This window comes from Hyperolius riggenbachi, chromosome 3 (assembly GCF_040937935.1).
Source record: "Hyperolius riggenbachi isolate aHypRig1 chromosome 3, aHypRig1.pri, whole genome shotgun sequence".
NCBI classification, from domain to species: Eukaryota; Metazoa; Chordata; class Amphibia; order Anura; family Hyperoliidae; genus Hyperolius; species Hyperolius riggenbachi.
Genome location: NC_090648.1, coordinates 319,990,100 through 320,011,635, shown reverse-complemented (window position 1 = coordinate 320,011,635; position 21,536 = coordinate 319,990,100). Strand labels below are relative to the sequence as shown.

At 43.0% G+C, this 21,536-nt stretch overlaps 1 protein-coding gene across 1 annotated transcript in view; it reads left to right on the top strand.

The window, feature by feature from the left end:
• The window catches only part of PLXNC1 (plexin C1), a 214,862-nt gene that overhangs the window by 142,929 nt on the left and 50,397 nt on the right, over positions 1-21,536 (top strand). The window contains exons 20-21 of the mRNA XM_068276803.1: positions 1,652-1,850; positions 21,019-21,165. Of these exons, the coding sequence (XP_068132904.1) occupies positions 1,652-1,850; positions 21,019-21,165 (346 nt within the window). The remainder of the gene's footprint in view (positions 1-1,651; positions 1,851-21,018; positions 21,166-21,536) is intronic.

Genomic DNA, 21,536 nt, shown 5'->3' with positions numbered 1-21,536 from the left:
GCGATCTATTGGTGTGGGTGGGTGATCAGATTGCCCTCAAGGGGCAGGTTAGGGGCTGATTGATGGGTGGCAGTGACAGGGGGTGATTGATGGGCGATTGACAGGTGATTGACAGGTGATCAGTGGGTTATTACAGGGGGAATAGAGGCATACAGTACACAGGGGGGGGGGAGTCTGGGGGGGGGGGGGGGGGTCTGGAGAGAATCTGAGGGGTGGGGGGTGATCAGGAGGGAGCAGGGGGCAGTTTAGAGTTAAAAAAAAAAACGCATTGACAGATAGTGACAGGGAGTGATTGATGGGTGATTAGGAGGGTGACTGGGTGCAAACAGTGGTCTGGGGGGTGGGCAGGAGGGGGGGGTCTGAGGGGTGCTGTGGGCGATCGGGGGGCAGGGGGGGGGGAATCAGTGTGCTTGGGTGCAGACTAGGGTGGCTGCAGCCTGCCCTGGTGGTCCCTTAGACACTGGGACCACCAGGGCAGGAGGCAGCCTGTATAATAGGCTTTGTATACATTACAAAGCCTATTATACGCGTGTCATGCGGCGATCTGGGCGCTAGTAACCCGCCGGCGCTTCCGAACGGCTGGCGGGTTACAGCGCGAGGGGGGCGGAGCCAGTCACCGGTGGATGATCGCGTCACGAATGACGCGATCGCCGCATAACCACGCCCTCCGCCGCCCCCGCCGATGGGTGTATTGCGGTCATTTAGGCCCAGTCTTTGCCGCCGCCCATCGGCTGGGGGCGGTCCTCAAGTGGTTAAACTCCATTTTATAGTTTGTATAGCATTGGGTGCTCTCTAGCAATTTTTAATAATCAAACACCCTCAAGACGTTCTGAATTTAGGGTATCATCATACCATTCCCTTTTTCTGGGGCATAAACGTCACCTAGATAGGTACCCTAATGAGGTCAGGTTATTCTACCTTCTGCCATCATAGTGGTTGTCTTGTTTGTGAGTATTATACTTAATACTTTGCTTACTAATCTAAATAGATTCTTGGCTTTCTATCCCAGTGATCCTACCATTTGTTTTTTGAGGGGTCCCCCTTTCCCAGGGTACCTTTAGTACAGACACGGGTTAATTTGGGAGCTGCATGTTGCTAATATCTGTAAACTTGTATTACCTATTAACTGCATGATATGCTTACTTGCAGCACTACGTATGTTGCAGGCCTAGTGCTAGGACTCCTAATTGTCAAGAGGAGGCTCTGGTTTGGCATATGTGACTTCACAGATCCATGAATGTTCTTGTAAACTAACACCACTGACTTGGTGGGATGACAGTATCTGTATCCTGACCTAACTGCAGGGGCTGGTATGTCTGTGTGTGAGTGTGCACGGGGTTCATTGTTTTCTATTTGACATTTTGACCCACCATTCTAGCACCTCCAATTTATCCAATCTGTATGCAGCAATATCCTAAATAACAGACATCAGATAATAATAAAAAATACAAATAAAATAGTATTTTATACGCAAGTGAAAGAGAAAGGACCTAAATCCATTTGAAGTGTGATGAAAGTGCTCCTAGTTTAAATTCATATTACTAAACTACTGTGGCCAGCAAGACAATAGCTAGGGCACAGGTATCATATATAACTGTGTTATAATGGTAATGATCAAAAGTCATGTGGTTGTCATTTCTTCGTTTATTAGGTGTTTGTTTGCATCCTTCTTGACCATCATCTTTCAGAATAATTTGCTCTATCTCACTGGATTACTGGAAACATTGATCAAAGATCTAATAGAGCAATCAAGCAACAAAAACCCAAAGCTAATGCTTAGAAGGACAGAGACAGTTGTGGAAAAGCTACTGACTAATTGGATGGCTACCTGCCTGTATGGCTTCCTAAGGGTAAGACATATTTTCATTCACCAAGGTGGTGTTTTCTGAAATACTGCCAGTGCCACGTGCTACATCTGAGAGACAGAGGGAGCTTAGGGAGTTAAATAAGTGGCTGAGAAATTGGTGTAGGAAGGAAGGGTTTGGGTTCCTGGAGAACTGGGCAGACTTTGCAGTCGGCTACAGGTTCTACAGCAGGGATGGGCTGCACCTTAATGGGGAGGGTGCAGCTGCATTGGGGAGAAGATGGCTAAACGTTTGGAGGAGATTTTAAACTAGGATCTGGGGGGAGGCGGGAGGATAAAGTCTCAATACGTAGACAAGATGAGGTAAAAAGACAGTGGGAACCTAACATTATGGGGGGTGGAGAGGGGGGTGGGGACAGTGTAAAGATTAAGGAGATTAAGGAGGTTGGTAAAAATTCAAGTAGCCCATTTCATGTAAACAAAATTGGTAAATGTGGTGGTAAAAATATGAAGTGCATGGTAACCAATGCTCGGAGCCTTGCAAATAAAATAGACGAACTAGAGTTCATTCTGAATGACAAAGGCTATGACATTGTGGGAATAACCGAGACATGGATGGATGAAAGCCATGACTGGATAGCTAATTTAAAAGGATACAATTTGTTTAGGAAGGATAGAACAGGGAAAAAAGGTGGAGGGGTTTGTCTCTTTGTTAAGAATTCTTTTACAGCTGTCCTCAACGATGAGATGGAGGAAGATTGCGAAGATGTGGAGTCCGTTTGGGTAAATATTCATGGTGGGAATAAAAGTTGCCAATTGCTTATTGGGGTATGCTACAGACCACCTCTTATTAATGAAGCTGCAGAACTGCGATTACTACAGCAGATTGAAAAAGCTGCAAGTAAAAATGAGGTCATAATTATGGGCGACTTCAACTTTCCAGACATTGACTGGAGTATTGAGGCTACCCATTCTGGTAAAAGCAGCAGATTTCTGGCAGCACTACAGGACAATTACTTGACTCAAATGGTAACTGAACCAACTAGGGGGAATGCGTTACTGGATCTGATCATTTCTAATAGACCAGATAATGTATCAAATGTGCAGGTTCAAGTACGTTTGGGAAATAGTGATCACAACATGATAACGTTTGATCTGGTGACTGATAGGCCACGGGGCAGTGGGACCACTAAAACTATGAATTTTAGAAAAGCAAAGTTCAATCAAATTAGGCAGGCACTAAGTTTGGTGAACTGGGATAATGTACTACAAGGGGAAGACACTGAAGGGAAATAGCAAGCTTTTTAACTTATACACAATCAATATTGTAGTATGTATATCCCATATGGAAACAAAATATCTAGGAATAAAAAAAGGCCTCTATGGATAAATAGAAAGGTTAAAGATAAAATGAAGAGGAATAAGAATGCCTATAAGGTCTTAAAACAGGATGGGACCAATGCTGCACTAAGCAATTATAAGGAGTGCAATAAAAATTGTAAAAAAGAAATTAGGCAGGCAAAGATTGAAGCTGAAAAACAAATCGCTAGGGATATCAAATCTAACCCAAAAAAGTTTTACAAGTACATTAACTCTAAAAGAAGAAAGGTTGACTGTATAGGACTCCTAAAGGATTAGGGTGGGAACTCAATGGTGGACGACCAAGGTAAGGCAGAGTTATTAAATGCTTTCTTTGCTTCTGCCTTCACAAAAGAAACAGCACTGTTGAAAATTACAGAGGCGGAAGAGTCTCAATCTTCTAACTGTAATATTAAATACTTAACGCAGGAAGAAGTGAAGGCAAGACTAAATAAATTAAAAATAGACAAGGCACCTGGCCCGGATGGCATGCATCCTCAGGTCCTAAGGGAATTAAGTTCAGTTATAGATAAACCCCTTTATCTTATCTTTTGTCCCAGTGGATTGGCGTACAGCCCACGTTTTCCCATTTTTTACGAAGGGCAAAAAATCAGATCCAGGAAATTATAGACTTGTAAGCTTAACATCAGTTGTATTCAAACTATTTGAGGGGTTACTAAGAGATACTATACATGACTTCATAGTAGAAAATAATCTTATTTCTCAGCATCTACATGGGTTTACTAAAGACAGGTCCTCTTTGACTAACATGCTCAGCTTTTATGAGGTAGTGAATGCTAATATGGATATTGGGAATGCTGTAGATGTGATATACTTGGACTTTGCAAAGGCCTTCGACACTGTTCCCCACAAAAGTCTGGTGCAAAAGTTGAGGATGCAAGGACTGGGGAAGAGTCTGTGTGCATGGATAGGGAACTGGCTAATGGACAGAAAACAAAGAGTTGTGGTCAATGGATCGTACTCAAAATGGGAGACTGTTAGCAGCGGGGTCCCACAGGGGTCTGTTCTGGGTGCTCTTCAATGTATTTATTAATGACCTAGTAGATGCAGTAGTGAGCAATGTTGCTATGTTTGCAGATGATACAAAATTGTGCAGAATCATCAACTCTCAGGAAGATAGTGTCATATTGCAACAGGATCTGGATAGGATGGCTATATGGGCACATACATGGCAGATGAAATTCAATGTTGACAAATGTAAAGTCATGCATTTTGGATGTACTAATGGTCTAGCACCATACAAAATAAATGGGATACAGTTGGGGACATCAAACTTGGAGAAGGACTTAGGAGTACTCATCGACAACAAGTTAAATAATCGTACTCAATGCCAAGCAACTGCAGCTAAAGCTAACAAAATTTAGGGATGCATTAAAAGGGAAATAAAAACTCGAGATGCTAGCATAATATTGCCCCTGTTTAACTCTCTAGTGTGAGAAAACGCGGAAAAGCCGCCGCGTGTGTCAAGAGCAAGGCGGCTGACTCCGCGTCCAACGCGGCGGTTTGCACGCATAGACACGCGTCTGGTAGTATGGTGGAATGCGGAAAGGCCGCCGCATGTCCTGATGGCAAAGCGGCTGTTTCCGCGTCCAACGCAGCAGCGTGCGCTTGGTGTGGCTGGGTATGTTAGTGCACATAGACAGATGAAGAGCTACGCGCGCGCGGGCCTGAACTCAGGACCTTTATACCAGCAGGGGAAGTGTCAGCTGATCAGGAAGATCAGCTGATTCCTGTAGGACACATGATTGGCTGAGTGGCTCGGGCGGGGCGGCAGAGTCCAGCTACTATATATTCTGCTGCTTGTCAGTTGCTGGTTGTCTGCCATTGCTAACACTTACGTTAAGGCACTCAGACCTTAGTCAGATCCATACAGTGTGTTTGAACCAGGAAGGACCTGGGAATTCACACTGAGCCAAATTTCCTTGTACTGTTATTATTATTTGTTAGACCAGTTCCAGGGTGTTGAGATCAAGGCCCTCACACCCTAGACTAGGAATACTGTGTATCTTCTGTGTATTCTCTAGCATAGTTCCAGGGTGTTGAGATCAAGGCCCTCACACCCAAGATTAGGGAACTGTATTGTCTTTGTGTTATATTCCAGACTAGTTCCAGGGTGTTGATGATCACGGAACTCACACCCAAGACTAGGGAATTGTGTTATCATTTATGTTATACTCTAGACTAGTTCCAGGGTGTTGATGATCACGGAACTCACACCCCAGACTAGGGAATTGTATCATCATTTATGTTATACTCCAGACTAGTTCCAGGGTGTTGATGATCACGGAACTCACACCCAAGACTAGAGAATGGTATTATCATTTATGTTATGCTCCAGACTAGTTCCAGGGTGTTGTGACTACGGACCTCACACCCCAGACTAGTATTGCCATTACTGTGTTACGTTAGCCCAGTTCAGGACAATACCTTGCATATTAGCAGCAGGGCTCCCAGTTTAGGTCCCTCGCCCAGGGGTCCACAGGTTACAGGAATATCACCCACAGTCAGGGGTGAATTCCTCAGGAGTCTTAGGCTGCCAGCTCCTCTGGTGGTCTCCACTCCGAGTTGTTACTGTTGCACCAAACACTTACACTCTCTCAGGTGTCTAGAGGTTAGACATATCTGTTTATTGACGATTCCGCAGATCCTCAACAATCGGGTATATCTGTATTCTTGGGGATACTGCGGATCGCCAAGGATCGGATTTTCTCTCTGGTTGCTGACACCGATCGTTACATCTAGTAAGGCCACATCTGGAATATGGAATTCAGTTCTGGGCACCACATTACAAAAAAGATATTGCAGTTTTAAAGCAGGTGCAGAGACGAGCAACAAAATTGATACGTGGGATGGAAGGTCACACTTATCAAGAAAGGTTAGATAAACTGGGTTTATTTAGTCTAGAGAAAAGACGCCTTAGAGGGGATCTAATTAACATGTATAAATACATCAGAGGGCAATATAAAAGCTTGGCGGATGAGCTTTTTGTCCCTAGGCCTTCTCAGAGGACTAGAGGACATGATCTGCGCATGGAGGAAAAACGTTTTAGCCATTTATTTAGGAAAGGGTTCTTTACAGTAAGAGTGATTAAGATGTGGAATGCATTGCCACAGGAAGTCGTTATGGCAAACTCTATACCTGCATTTAAAGGTGGCTTAGATGCTTTCCTTGCATTGAAAGACATCGATGGCTACAATTACTAGGTAATGCCTAATGATGTTGATCCAGGGATTTTATCTGATTGCCATCTGGAGTCTGGAAGGAATTTTTCCCTTTAGGGGCTAATTGGACCATGCCTTGTAAGGGTTTTTTCGCCTTCCTCTGGATCAACAGGGATATGTGAGGGAGTAGGCTGGTGTTGTACTTTATACTGGTTGAACTCGATAGACGTATGTCTTTTTTCAACCAAAATAACTAAGTAACTATGTAACTATGTAACTATTAGCTACCCTGAATTTTTGTAATGCAATACTAGAATATTTCCCTGCTATTACCTGCCTGGTACACGCATCAAATTGTGATTGGCCAATAATTGGTGAATTTAACCACTTCCATGTGGTTTGAGGGCCGACAGATTTTTAATAATATGAACAGATTGTTTAGGAAAGCTCTCATACTATATTTTATATATCCACTGAGCTCACAGACACTGAAAAAGCAATGGATGGTGCAATGAGACACTTATGGACCTTGACCTTGGAGTCCAGTTTGTCTTAAGGTAACCACACACCATACAATTCTTTAAATATCTGTTCAATTTAAGAATTGCAATCAATTTTTCTGAATGATTGTAACATTCCAAAAATATGACCAATCTACCACACACATATGTTACATTTTTCCCCAATTATGATAAAAATGATTAAAAACTCTGAGAAAATTACTAGGGTGTGTATATTAATAAATTGACAATCTAACACACACCATACAATCTTTAGAAACATTAAAGAAAAATTTCCAGCATTCCGGATCAATAAAAAAAAACAGGAAATCCGATCAGATTTTTCAGTCGAATTAAAAAAAAAGGTTTTGATTTTTTGGGGGAGATCCGATCACATTTAGCAAATTGCTGTAAAATCTGATCATTTTATTGTATCGTGTGTCGCCACCTTTAAGAGGATGTCTTTTTTCTGTTTGTCTACTATTTTTACCATCATTCTGCCCATTGTGGGGTTGACTTTCCTCTGCAGTCAAGTTCTTCAATAACAATTTCAGCCTTTACAGAAACATCAAGATCGACTTGACTTGTAGCCTTTAATATGTCCACTATTTTCTTTCTGATCTGTGCAGACACCCATCTCCTTGGCTTTCTCTGGCCCATGTTCAATATGGACAGGCAATAATACCAAACAGGAAAATTAATATTCTCCATTTAGTTAGGCTGAATGGCTGATTGAACAGCAGTCAGATACATTAAATATTAATTCAAGTAATTTAGCTAGTTATGAAAATTACTCAATTCCAATTAATTTAACCTTTCAAGGGGCATCAACAAATGTGTTAAGGCAATTTTACAATTTCTATAGGCTAAGTAAAACGTTATCTTTTAACACACCTCCTTTACATTATTTGATGACATACGAGCAGCAAGCAGCAATATATGATAGGAAAGTTGATTTTCATGTAATAACTTTTCTGTTAACATACAGAAACATATTGATAATTTTTTTCATCTGTAGATCACTTCTTCCCTCTGAATGTAACATGGAGGCCCATGTGTAATTAATTTTTTCTCCTGAGTTTTATCCTAGGTGATATGTTCACACATTGCCAGTAAAATGCCCTTTAAACCACCAGTAGGCAAGAAAATACTCAAACTATTTTGGGTAATGCTTTTTCACTTACTTTTTGGTACTTTTTCAATTGTAAAGTGCTGAAAAATTATTTTAAAGGGAAGATGAAAAGTAATCTCCTAGGAGAATGCTCAGGAGAAAAAGTATGTTGGTCCATGGGCCATATTCAATTCACTTTTTCTCCTGACTTATCTCCTAGAAGATATTTTTTCATCTTCACTTTAAATGAACTTTTTCAGCACTTTGCAATGGAAAAAAGTACCAAAAAGTACTTGAAAAAGTACTGTCAAACGAGTTGTGAAAATGTTACCTAGGAGAAAGCTCAGGTGAAAAAGTGAATTGCATATGGCCCTGAGCTTTCTCCTAGAAGGTGATTTTTCATCTTGTATTTAAACTAACTTTTTAGCATTTTGTAATTGAAAAAGTACCAAAATGTAGTTGAAAAACTACTATCAAAATTATATTCAATATTTTCTTGCTGGCTGGTGATTTAAATGTATTTTATTTACAAGTTGTGTAAATATCACCTAGGAGAAAACTTAGGTGAAAAGTGAATTGGATCAGGCCCAATAACCCATATTCAATTCACTTTTTCTCCTAAGATTTTTTTTCTTCTAGGAGATATTTTCACACCTTTTCAATAAAAGGCCTTTAAAGCCACCAGCAAGCAAGAACATTATTTTGACAGCACTTTTTCACCTACTTTTTGGTATTTTTTTCAATTGCAGAGTGCTGAAATTAATTTTAAACAGAACATCAAAAACTATCTCCTGGGAGAAAAGTTGAACAAGGGCCAATGAACCTTATTCGATAATTTTTTTTCCTGAGTTTCCTCACAAGAGATGTTTTTACACCTTATTAATAAAGTGCCTCTTAAAGCGGAATATAACCCTGCATTTCAACTTTGCTCTAAAACATTATTTACAGCATATTATATGCAACCAGCATTTTTTTTCACTAGACCAGCATTGGAAGGGTTATACACAGAGCTTTAAAGTTCTGTGGAGAGAAATGCAGATGCATCCGAAGTTAAGATAGATACATTTAAGTAAACACAATGTAACAAGTGTGGAATGTGACTAACTCTCTGACTGTGCAGGAGCTCCCATACACAGAGAGAGTGAGTCCCATTCCTCACTTGTTACATTGTGTTTACTTAAATGTATCTATCTAAACTTCGGATGCGTCTGCATTTCTCTCCACGGAACTTTAAAGCTCTGTGTGTAACCCTTCCAATGCTGGTCTAGTAAAAAAAAAATGCTGGTTGCATATAATATGCTGTATAATAATATTTTAAAGCAAAGTTGAAATGCAGGGTTATATTCCGCTTTAAAGCGGTATAAAACCCTGACATAATATTCAATAAAACCATGTTTTCCTACTTTTTATATGCCATACGGTTATCATATTTGCTTTTGTGCATAAATATTATTATTAATTTAGGATTATTATTAATTTAGAAATTACAAGTTTCCAAAGTACACTTTTTTGCTCTGAGCGCTGACTTTGCATTTTATTCATAACTGGTTTTTTTTTCATCTTGAAATATAAGCAGAAATGCTTTCTGACTGTCTGTCTGTGCTCAGGAGCGTCTGCAGTGTCAGAGAAGTGTTTGTTTACATTCCTCACTTGATACAATTAAACACAAGATAACATTATCTCCAGTTTGGATGCGTCCAGCTTTCCTGGCATTCAGCTTTTCTGTCCTGTGTTTAACCCTTTAACTGCTGTTCTAGTAAAAAAAAAATGCTGGTAGTATAAAATATGCTGTAAATAATGTTTTAGAGCAAAGAAAAATTGCTGGGTTTCATTCCGCTTTAAGCCCCCACCAAATAAGGAAATACTTAAAATATGTTCGATATCATTCTTTTACTAGGGATGTTCGGAAATGCCAATTTTCGCATTCCGATGCAGAATTCCGCTGAAAAATTTCCACCAACTTTCACATTTTCTCAAAAACTAAAAGGTTCCCTCTTTTTCCCACTCTCATCCTTAACATACCCTGCAAATGTATGTAATAACGTGTCAAATGTGCAATCATGAAACTGCATTCAGGATATTAACCACTTCCACACCATGAAATTTTATGCTGATCTGTGCAGCGTGGGCACTCCAGCCCACAGCACAGATCAGCTAGCAGTCAGGGCGATCAGACTTCCCCCCTTTTTTCCCCACTAGGGGGATGTCCTGCTGGGGGGTCTGATCGCCGCCGGCTGCTTGCGCTTGCGGGGGGGGGGCTCTTCAAAGCCCCCCTCCGCAGCGCTTCCTGGCCTCCTTCCCCTTCCCTCCCTCTCCCTCCCCCTGTGAGCGGCGCAGGACGGAAATCCGTCCTGCGCCTGATGGGATAGGCTTTAGCCTATCAGATGCCGGTGATCCCCGGCCAATCAGAGGCCGGGGATCGCCGATCTCCTCTACGGCGCTGCTGCGCAGCAGTGCCGTATACATGTAAACACCGGGGAAGATCTTCCCCGTGTGTTTACATTTACCCTGCGAGCCGCCGATCGGCTCGCAGGGTGTTCACGGAGACACCCTCTGGGAACTGACATGGAACGGCCGCTCGTACGAGCGGCCGTTTCCATGGTATACACTTCTGGATTCAGGGGCGTGTATATACGCTCCGAGAATCCGGAAGTGGTTAAACAAATAAAAAACATACCTACAGTATATTAACCACTTGAGGACCGTGGGCTTTACCCCCCTTAAAGAGAAACTCCAACCAAGAATTGAACTTTTTCCCAAATAGTAGCTGATACCCCATTTTACATGAGAAAGACAATGATTTTCACAAACAGACCATCAGGGGGCACTGTGTGACTGATTTTGTGCTGAAACCCCTCCCACAAGAGGCTCTGAAGACCGCGGTACTGCTGGCAAACAGCTACAATGTAACAATGTTCAGAGACAGGAAATAGCTGTTATTAGCTGTCTAACAGACAGAGCAGCTAGAAACAGCTAAATAACCTGCCCACAGTAACAATGTCACCATGTAATAAATGTCAGAATGTTAATCTGGGAGAGGAAAGATTTTACAATGAGCAAACACTGACTAAATCATTTATACATAATTATGGTAAAAAATGAAGCACTTTTTTTACTACATTATTTTCACTGGAGTTCCTCTTTAAGGACCGGCCACTTTTTTTCCATTCAGACCACTGCAGCTTTCACGGTTTATTGCTCGCTCATACAACCTACCACCTAAATGAATTTTGGCTCCTTTTCTTGTCACTAATAAAGCTTTCTTTTGGTGCTATTTGATTGCTCCTGCGATTTTTACTTTTTATTATATTCATCAAAAAAGACATGAATTTTGCCAAAAAAATGATTTTTTTAACTTTCTGTGCTGACATTTTTCAAATGAAGTAAAATTTCTGTATACATGCAGCGCGAAAAATGTGGACAAACATGTTTTTGATTAAAAAAAAAAACCCATTCAGTGTATATTTATTGGTTTGGGTAAAAGTTATAGTGTTTACAAACTATGGTGCAAAAAGTGAATTTTCCCATTTTCAAGCATCTATGACTTTTCTGACCACCTGACATGTTTCATGAGGGGCTAGAATTCCAGGATAGTATAAATACCCTACAAATGACCCCATTTTGGAAAGGAGACATCCCAAAGTATTCACTGAGAGGCATAGTGAGTTCATAGAAGATATTAATTTTTGTCACAAGTAAGCGGAAAATGACACTTTGTGACAAAAAAAAAAAAAAAAGTTTCCATTTCTTCTAACTTGCGACAAAAAAAATGAAATCTGCCACGGACTCACCATGCCCCTCTCTGAATACCTTGAAGTGTCTACTTTCCAAAATGGGGTCATTTGTGGGGTGTGTTTACTGTCCTCGCATTTTGGGGGGTGCTAATTTGTAAGCACCCCTGTAAAGCCTAAAGGTGCTCATTGGACTTTGGGCCTCTTAGCGCAGTTAGGCTGCAAAAAAGTGCCACACATGTGGTATTGCCGTACTGAGGAGAAGTAGTATAATGTGTTTTGGGGTGTATTTTTACACATACCGATGCTGGGTGGGAGAAATATATCTGTAAATGACAATTTTTTAATTTTTTTTACACACAATTGTCCATTTACAGAGATCTTACTCCCACTCACAAAGTGTCATTTTCCGCTAACTTGTGACAAAAAATAAAATCTTCTATGAACTCACCGTACTACTACTAACAGAATACCTTGGGGTGTCTTCTTTCTAAAATGGAGTCATTTGTGGGGTTCCTATACTGTCCTGGCATTTTAGGGGCCCTAAACCGTGAGGAGTAGTCTTGAAACAAAATTTCTCAAAATGACCTGTGAAATCCTAAAGGTACTCATTGGACTTTGGGCCCCTTAGCGCAGTTAGGGTGCAAAAAAGTGCCACACATGTGGTATCGCCGTACTCAGGAGAAGTAGTACAATGTGTTTTGGGGTGTATTTTTACACATACCCATGCTGGGTGGGAGAAATAACTCTGTAAATGGACAATTGTGTGTAAAAAAATCAAAAGATTGTCATTTACAGAGGTATTTCTCCCACCCAGCATGGGTATGTGTAAAAATACACCCCAAAACACATTATACTACTTCTCCCGAGTACGGCGATACCACATGATTGACACTTTTTTGCAGCCTAACTGCGCTAAGGGGCCCAAAGTCCAATGAGTACCTTTAGGATTTCACAGGTCATTTTTGTTTCAAGACTACTCCTCACGGTTTAGGGCCCCTAAAATGCCAGGGCAGTATAGGAACCCCACTAATGACCCCATTTTAGAAAGAAGACACCCCAAGGTATTCCGTTAGGAGTATGGTGAGTTCATAGAAGTTTTTATTTTTTTGTCACAAGTTAGCGGAAATTGATTTTAATTGGTTTTTTTTCACAAAGTGTCATTTTCCGCTAACTTGTGACAAAAAATAAAATCTTCTATGAACTCACCATACTCCTAACGGAATACGTTTGGGTGTCTTCTTTCTAGAATGGGGTCATTTGTGGGGTTCCTATACTGCCCTGGCATTTTAGGGGCCCTAAACTGTGAGGAGTAGTCTTGAAACCAAATGTCGCAAAATGACCTGTGAAATCCTAAAGGTACTCATTGGACTTTGGGCCCCTTAGCGCACTTAGTGTGTAAAAAAGTGCCACATATGTGGTACCGCCGTACTCAGGAGAAGTAGTATAATGTGTTTTGGGGTGTATTTTTACACATACCCATGCTGGGTGGGAGAAATATCTCTGTAAATGACAATTGTTTGATTTTTTTACACACAATTGTCCATTTACAGAGAGATTTCTCCCACCCAGCGTGGGTATGTGTAAAAAAACACCCCAAAACACATTATACTACTTCTCCTGAGTACAGCGATACCACATGTGTGACACTTTTTTCCAGCCTAGGTGCGCTAAGGGGCCCAACGTCCTAATCACAGGTCATTTTGAGGCATTTGTTTTCTAGACTACTCCTCACGGTTTAGGGCCCCTAAAATGCCAGGGCAGTATAGGAACCCCACAAGTGACCCCATTTTAGAAAGAAGACACCCCAAGGTATTCCGTTAGGTGTATGGCGAGTTCATAGAAGATTTTATTTTTTGTCACAAGTTAGTGAAAAATGACACTTTGTGAAAAAAAAACAATAAAAATCAATTTCCGCTAACTTTTGACAAAAAATAAAATCTTCTATGAACTCGTCATACACCTAACAGAATACATTGGGGTGTCTTTTTTCTAAAATGGGGTCAGTTTGTGGGGTTCCTATACCGCGCTGGCATTTTACGGGCCCAAAACCGTGAGTAGTCTGGAAACCAAATGTCTAAAAATGTTCAGGGGTATAAGCATCTGCAAATTTTGATGACAGGTGGTCTATGAGGGGGCGAATTTTGTGGAACCGGTCATATGCAGGGTGGCCTTTTAGATGACAGGTTGTATTGGGCCTGATCTGATGGATAGGAGTGCTAGGGGGGTGACAGGAGGTGATTGATGGGTGTCTCAGGGGGTGGTTAGAGGGGAAAATAGATGCAATCAATGCACTGGGGAGGTGATCGGAAGGGGGTCTGAGGGGGATCTGAGGGTTTGGCCAAGTGATCAGGAGCCCACACGGGGCAAATTAGGGCCTGATCTGATGGGTAGGTGTGCTAGGGGGTGACAGGAGGTGATTGATGGGTGTCTCAAGGTGTGATTAGAGGGGGGAATAGATGCAAGCAATGCACTGGCGAGGTGATCAGGGCTGGGGCCTGAGGGCATTCTGAGGGTGTGGGCGGGTGATTGAGTGCCCTAGGGGCAGATAGGGGTCTAATCTGATAGGTAGCAGTGACAGGGGGTGATTGATGGGTAATTAGTGGGTGTTTAGGGTAGAGAACAGATATAAACACTGCACTTGGGAGGTGATCTGACGTCGGATCTGCGGGCGAACTATTGGTGTGGGTGGGTGATCAGATTGCCCGCAAGGGGCAGGTTAGGGGCTAATTGATGAGTGGCAGTGACAGGGGGTGATTGATGGGTGGCAGTGCCATGGGGTGATTGATGGGTGGCAGTGACTGGGGGTGATTGATGGGTGATTGACAGGTGATTGACAGGTGATCAGTGGGTTATTACAGGGAAGAACAGATGTAACTAATGCACTGGCGAATTGATAAGGGGGGGGGGGGTCTGAGGGCAATCTGAGCGTGTAGGCGGGTGATTGGGTGCCCGCAAGGGGCAGATTAGGGTCTGATCTGATTGGTAACAGTGACAGGTGGTGATAGGGGGTGATTGATGGGTAATTAGTGGGTATTTAGGGTAGATAACAGATGTAAACACTGCACTTGGGAGGTGATCTGACGTCGGATCTGCGGGCGATCTATTGGTGTGGGTGGGTGATCAGATTGCCCGCAAGGGGCAGGTTAGGGGCAGATTGATGGGTGGAAGTGCCAGGGGGTGATTGATGGGTGGCAGTGACAGGGGGTGATTGATGGGTGATTGACAGGTGATCAGTGGGTTATTATAGGGAAGCACAGATGTAAATTTTGCACTGGCAAATTGATAAGGGGGGTCTGAGGGCAATCTGAACGTGTAGGCGGGTGATTGGGTGCCCGCAAGGGGCAGATTAGGGTCTGATCTGATGGGTAACAGTGACTGGTGGTGATAGGGGGTGATTGATGGGTGATTGATGGGTAATTAGTGGGTGTTTAGGGTAGATAACAGATGTAAACACTGCACTTGGGAGGTGATCTGACGTCGGATCTGCGGGCAATCTATTGGTGTGGGTGGGTGATCAGATTGCCCGCAAGGGGCAGGTTAGGGGCTGATTGATGGGTGGCAGTGACAGGGGGTGATTGATGGGTGATTGACAGGTGATTGACAGGTGATTGACAGGTGATCAGGGGGATAGATGCATACAGTACACAGGGAGCGGGGGGTCTGGGGGGGGGGGGGGGGGTCTGGGGAGAATCTGAGGGGTGGGGGGTGATCAGGAGGGGGCAGGGGGGGGATAAAAAAAATAGCGTTTACAGATAGTGACAGGGAGTGATTGATGGGTGATTAGGGGAGTGATTGGGTGCAAACAGGGGTCTGGGGGGTGGGCAGGGGGGGGGGGGGGGTCTGAGGGGTGCTGTGGGCGATCTGGGGCAGAAGGGGAGAAATCAGTGTGCTTGGGTGCGACATAGGGTGGCTGCAGCCTGCCCTGGTGGTCCCTCGGACATTGGGACCACCAGGGCAGGAGGCAGCCTGTATAATACACTTTGTAAACATTACAAAGTGTATTATACACTTTGTATGCGGCGATCGCGGGGTTAACATCCCGCCGGCGCTTCCGTATGGCCGGCGGGATGTTGCGGCGGGTGAGCGGTGACAGGCGCCGGCGGAGGATCGCGTCACGGATGACGCGATCGCTCCGCCCATGCCCTTACATGGACCGCCGCCTCTGTGGGTGAGCTGGTCCTTGCGGGCACCACTTCCCGGCCGCCCCTGTGCGTTAGGGGGTTGGAAAGTGGTTAAAAAAAAGAATCACATCGTGCAATCAAAATTGCGCAAACAAAATAGTGTACAGAAGGTTATACATCACCCAGGAATGCAAATTGGGACAAGGCTGGATCAGACTCCCCGTTTCCCCCAGAGCACGGCACCCGTAGGTGTTAGAAACACCAAATTTGCAGGGTATGTTAGGGAGGAGAGTGGGAACAAGGGGAAACTTTTTTTTCAAAAAGACCTTGTTGCTTTTGATAAAATCGATGTTAACATTAACATGGCAGTAATCTGATTTTCCGTGGAAATTTCCGCGTTTTCCGTGAACATCCGCTTGCCACACTAGTATTACAGCTTTCCACATTTTCGCAGAATATAAATGAGCATCCCTTTCTTTTACCTGCTTTTTAGTATTTTTCCATTCTTAACTGCTGAAAAGTTGTTTTGTAGATGAGATGAATAGTTATTTCATGTGAAAAAAACTGAAAAAACGAATTGAATAGGGGCCAAAGTGTGTAACAATACTGGTCTAACAGAATTATACTATAGGTTTTATTTTTCATTCTTTTGAGGTACTTGGCATCCTAAAGCTATTGTAGTAATTGAAAGGAATGGGGTGAGAATGGCTGCTGACACAAGTGTTATTACCACTGATACTCGAGCACAGCACACACATCTTCACATTTCTGTTGAGTTGGGGGTCCTTTTTACATGCAGTGAATGCTGTACAGGAGTCAAACTTATTTTTACTATGGCAAGTGCAACAGGAATAGAATATTTTTGACTGTATTATAAGTATTAAGCTAAATTGTTAGCAAATTTCGGTACGTGTTGGAAATGTGCAGGGCGTATTCGAAATCAGGACTACTGATCACTTACACAACACATGTTAAATTTAGATAACTGTTCAGTTCCCAGTTCTGTTTTGACGTCTGCAAATTTCCACTTCTGGTGAAAAGGAAATTTACATAGTGCATAGAGGGTAGTATAGTGCATTTTCCTCTCACTACTAATGGTTAGCATGCTTGCTTTTGATCACTAATTCAAAAAGTCAGAAGATCAGTACAACAGCCAGCAAATCCCATTTATAAAATGGAAGTCGGCAACTGCCAACTCTGTATTCCTCCACCTTCAAATTTCTTTCAATAAAAATAAGAACATATGTATTCTAAACATTTAAAGTATTCATGTGCAGCACGGTGGCGTAGTGGTTAGCTCTCTCGCCTTGCAGCGCTGGGTCCCTGGTTCGAATCCCAGCCAGGGCACTATCTGCAAAAGAGTTTGTATGTTCTCTCCGTGTCTGCGTGGGTTTCCTCCGGGCACTCCGGTTTCCTCCCGCATTCCAAAAACATACAGATAAGTTAATTGGCTCCCCCTAAAAAAATTGGCCCTAGACTACAGTACTTACACTACATAATATAGACATATGGCAATGGTAGGGATTAGATTGTGAGCTCCTTTGAGGGACAGTTAGTTACAAGATATATATATACATTGTACAGCGCTGCGTAATATGTCAGCGCTATATAAGTACTAAAAATAATAATAAATAATAATATTCTAATAATGACCTAAACTTGTACCAGTGCTCTTAAGTGAACCTCCGGACTAAAAATCTACTCAACAGAACTGAAAAGGCTTGGTGTTTCTTTAAAGCTAATGTAACCCCACCTTACAATAAAGAAAAGTCAGATACTCACCTAAGGAGAGGGGAGGCTCGGTCCTAATGAGCCTCCCCTCTCCTCTCCCGGTGCCCGGTCCCGCTCAGGATCCCCCGTAGCAGTATTCGACCGTTTCGGTCAAATACTGGCACTTCCGCCGCCGAAGGGAGGTTTCGGAAGACTTCGGGAGCACTCGGGCTCTCGAAGACGGGCCGCTCCATACAACGCATGCGCAAGCGCCATCATAGACGCACTCGCGCATGTCTATGATGTACTCGCGCGTGCGCAGTATGGAGCCGCCGGCCTTCAGGAGCCCAAGTGCTCCCGAAGACTTCCGAAGTCCCCGCGGCGGCGGATTTGACTGAAGGATCCACCGGGCACTGGGAGAGGAGAGGGTAGGCTCATTAGGACTCAGAGCCCTCCCTCTCCTTAGGTGAGTATCTGATTTATTTTTTTTACAGTTGGGGTTACATTAGCTTTAACAGTTTCACAGCATCAGAACTTTGTTTTTCTTACCAAAGCATCATTTTTAGCTGCATTTTTAGCTAAGCTCCACCCATCAAAGAAAACTGCTGGGCGGTTTTTCCCTGATGCTGTGCAAAGCATGATGGGATTTCCTATGTTGCTATTCACATTGCCTATCGACTGTGAAGGGTGATCAGCACACAGGGCAGTTGGGAACTGTGTCTCATGCACCCTGTCACCTCCTTTCAACCAAAAAGATGGCTGCCATCATGAAATCAAACATTTGCCTGTTCTTTTAAAACAGGGTGGGTAAGAGATTATATTACCTATCTATTTTAATTAACATAACTAATGCAACTTAATGACAGTATGTTTGTTTAGGCTGGAGTTCCTCTTTAAGGATCCAGTTCAGGATCAGGAACAGTTTTCTTATGTGCATTAACCACTTAGTACTAGCGGTCTCTGCCCCCTTAAAGAGAATATGTATTGTTAAAATCGCTCAAAAGTAAACATACCAGTGCGTTGGGGGACATCTCCTATTACCCTTTGTCACAATTTCGCCGCTCCTCGCCGCATTAAAAGTGGTTAAAAACAGTTTTAAAAAGTTTGTTTGTAAACAAACAAAATGGCCACCAAAACAGGAAGTAGGTTGATGTACAATATGTCCACACATAGAAAATACATCCATACACAAGCAGGCTGTATACAGCCTTCCTTTTGAATCTCAAGAGATCATTTGAATGTTTCTTTCCCCCTGCATCTCTCATGCACTGAAGTTTCAGGCTGCTCTTTTCTTCCTGCAAACAGCTTTGCTCTTGTTTGTAATTCCTCAGTATGTGAAAGCCCAGCCAGCTCAGAGGACCATTTATCCAGCTTGTAAAAGATAAGAGAGAAGAGAGAAGCTGCTCTAATCTAAATAACACACAGACAGTGTGCAGAGAGGGGCCTGGAAGGGGGAGTTCATAGCAGAACCACAACACTGAAGAACTTGGCAGCCTTCCAGACACAGGCCGACAAGTCTGACAGGGGAAAGATACATTGATTTATTACAGAGACAGTGATAGTATAAAGTGCTGCAGTAAGCCAGAACACATTAGAATAGCTTTTGGAACTTGTAGGATGATAAAAAACAGGATGCAATTTTTGTTACGGAGTCTCTTTAAGGACCAGAGAGACCTTTGGAACCACCGCCGAATATCGCCGAATTGCCACACGTACCCATCGCTACCGCTGTCCACGCCGCACACCCGGAGCCTCAGGCCACCCACTCTGCCGTCTCTATGACAGCAGAGCTGTGTGAGCCGGTCAGGAACTGTGATTAATGTAAGCCAATGGGAGTTCCTTACATTGATGACAGGGTCAGGAGCCAATGAAATTGGCTCCTGCCTGACTCACATGGCTCTGCCATTATAGAGCCGGCAGGGAAAGTGAGCTGCAGTGGAAAGATAGCGATGAGATCGGAGGGAGCGACGAAAGTGGCAAAAAACGTGCGCCGGCGGTGATGTGAAATCTACACCTTGGCAGGTATTAGAGCATTAGAGAAGTGGTTAAACAACACATGCTTTGATGATCACCTGCTAGACTCGCGTTCCCATTTGTTAACTGACATCTATGGCAAAAATGGCAAAAAAAACTAAAAAAAAAAACACTACTGCTTTTTACTCTGGTGAAAGGTAGTTGAAACTGTTTGGTTTGGCAATCAATACATTTGGGTGTCGGCAGTTAGTGCCAATAATTATCAGCAAAGTGGCAATCACAGGAAACTGGTAAACACATATAGGCTAATTTCTGGGGTGTACCTACAAACGATGGGGTCCCTTCTCCCTAGGTTCTTCAACAACCCACAACATGTGTGGCCATCATAACCCTCCCTCACCCCCCCCTGCCTCCCCCCCAACACTCCAAACATTTCCCCCCACACAAATATAGCAAGTGGGGCTGTATAGTCTCCCTCCTCTTACAACCATCCTCTTTCTCTGCAAGTGACCCCCACCAGGCACCCTCTCCCCATATTGCAGAGTAGCACAGCGGAGCAGTGTAGCACAAGCTTCCAGCATTCGGTCGCTACACTCTCTTCACTGCAGTCTCTCGCTGTGCAGCATAACTCTAATCCATCCAGCCACATGGAACAGAGGTATGCCCCAGTATAGTGCAGAATGTGACACAGGCCCTGGAGTAGGCAAATCTCTGCTGTGCTCTGCAGATTGTGGTGGGAGAACTGGAGCGGGGAGGGGAACAGGCCCACTCAGTTTCAGGGGTCACAGGGACTATTGTTTCCCAACTAGCTGATGCCACTGTCATAAATATGGCAAACTGCAGACATAACAGCATGTTCCTCAGAATATGTGGGTCGCCACCTTATCAAATCATCGCCAACAGTTTCCCAATAAGTGGATTACACAGGGCTGTGTTTGTTATATGCAAGACTGTTTTTTAACCATTGCCAAGATGGCAAAAATAAGATAATTGCTTAAAGGGAACCTGAACTGAGTAAAATTATTTAAAATAAACATTATGCAGCTGAAAATGGATATTACATACTTGCCTCACCGTCAGTTCCTCTCAGAAGCTCACCATTTTCTTCTTACAGTGATCCCTTCCAGTTCTGACAATATTTTGTCAGAACTGAAATATACCAGTTGCTGTCAGTTATATATCAGCAGCTGTCAGTTACAACTGAATGTGCAAGGTAATGTCCATGTTTCCCAATGGATCAAGTGGGCGATATTACAGTTTAACAGTGTGCTGACCAGGAAGCTGTTATGGGGTAATGGTCACTTTTAAAATAGAGGACAGAGAATTTCATTGATCACAGTGGACAAACAGGATACAGGAGAGGAGAAAGAAATTAATGAGTAGGCTACACGGAAGGTAAGTATCACGTGTTTGTTTATTTTGACTTTTAATTTTTAGTTCAGGTTCTATTTAAGAAGAATGTTTATTATTATTGTCTGACAATTTGGCATGTTATTCATGTTGCATCCCTGTTCCATGCCTAGGAGTCAGTGGGAGAACCTCTATACGGTCTTGTTCATACCTTAAATCAGAGAATACACAAAGGCCCAATAGATGTAATAACCTGCAAAGCCCTTTACACATTGAATGAGGACTGGCTGCTGTGGCAATCAGCAGACTTTAAGAATGTCGTAAGTAATCATTTTCTGATTATTTCTATATGGAGATCTGAAACGTATCTCTACTTTTTGTTTCAAATATTTTAAGAAAAAAAAAGATTTAATGTTTCAAGGGAAGAAGCCACGGGTAAGTAAAAGGTAGGTAACGAGCACAAAGATAATCAGTAGATTGGAAAGAATATTGCAGATGTACACAGCTGTGGCTGGGGCACATACTGGCCAAATTCCGATACTTAATGGTGAATGAGCCAGACTTTTGGCAATTATAAATTAAATCTAGTTAATCTAAAACTGAGATCTGCACAGAAGAGTGCCTGATGGGAAATGTAAGCTAGTAGTTCACATCCTCAGACTCAGAAGCACAGAGAGAGGAAGACCTACTA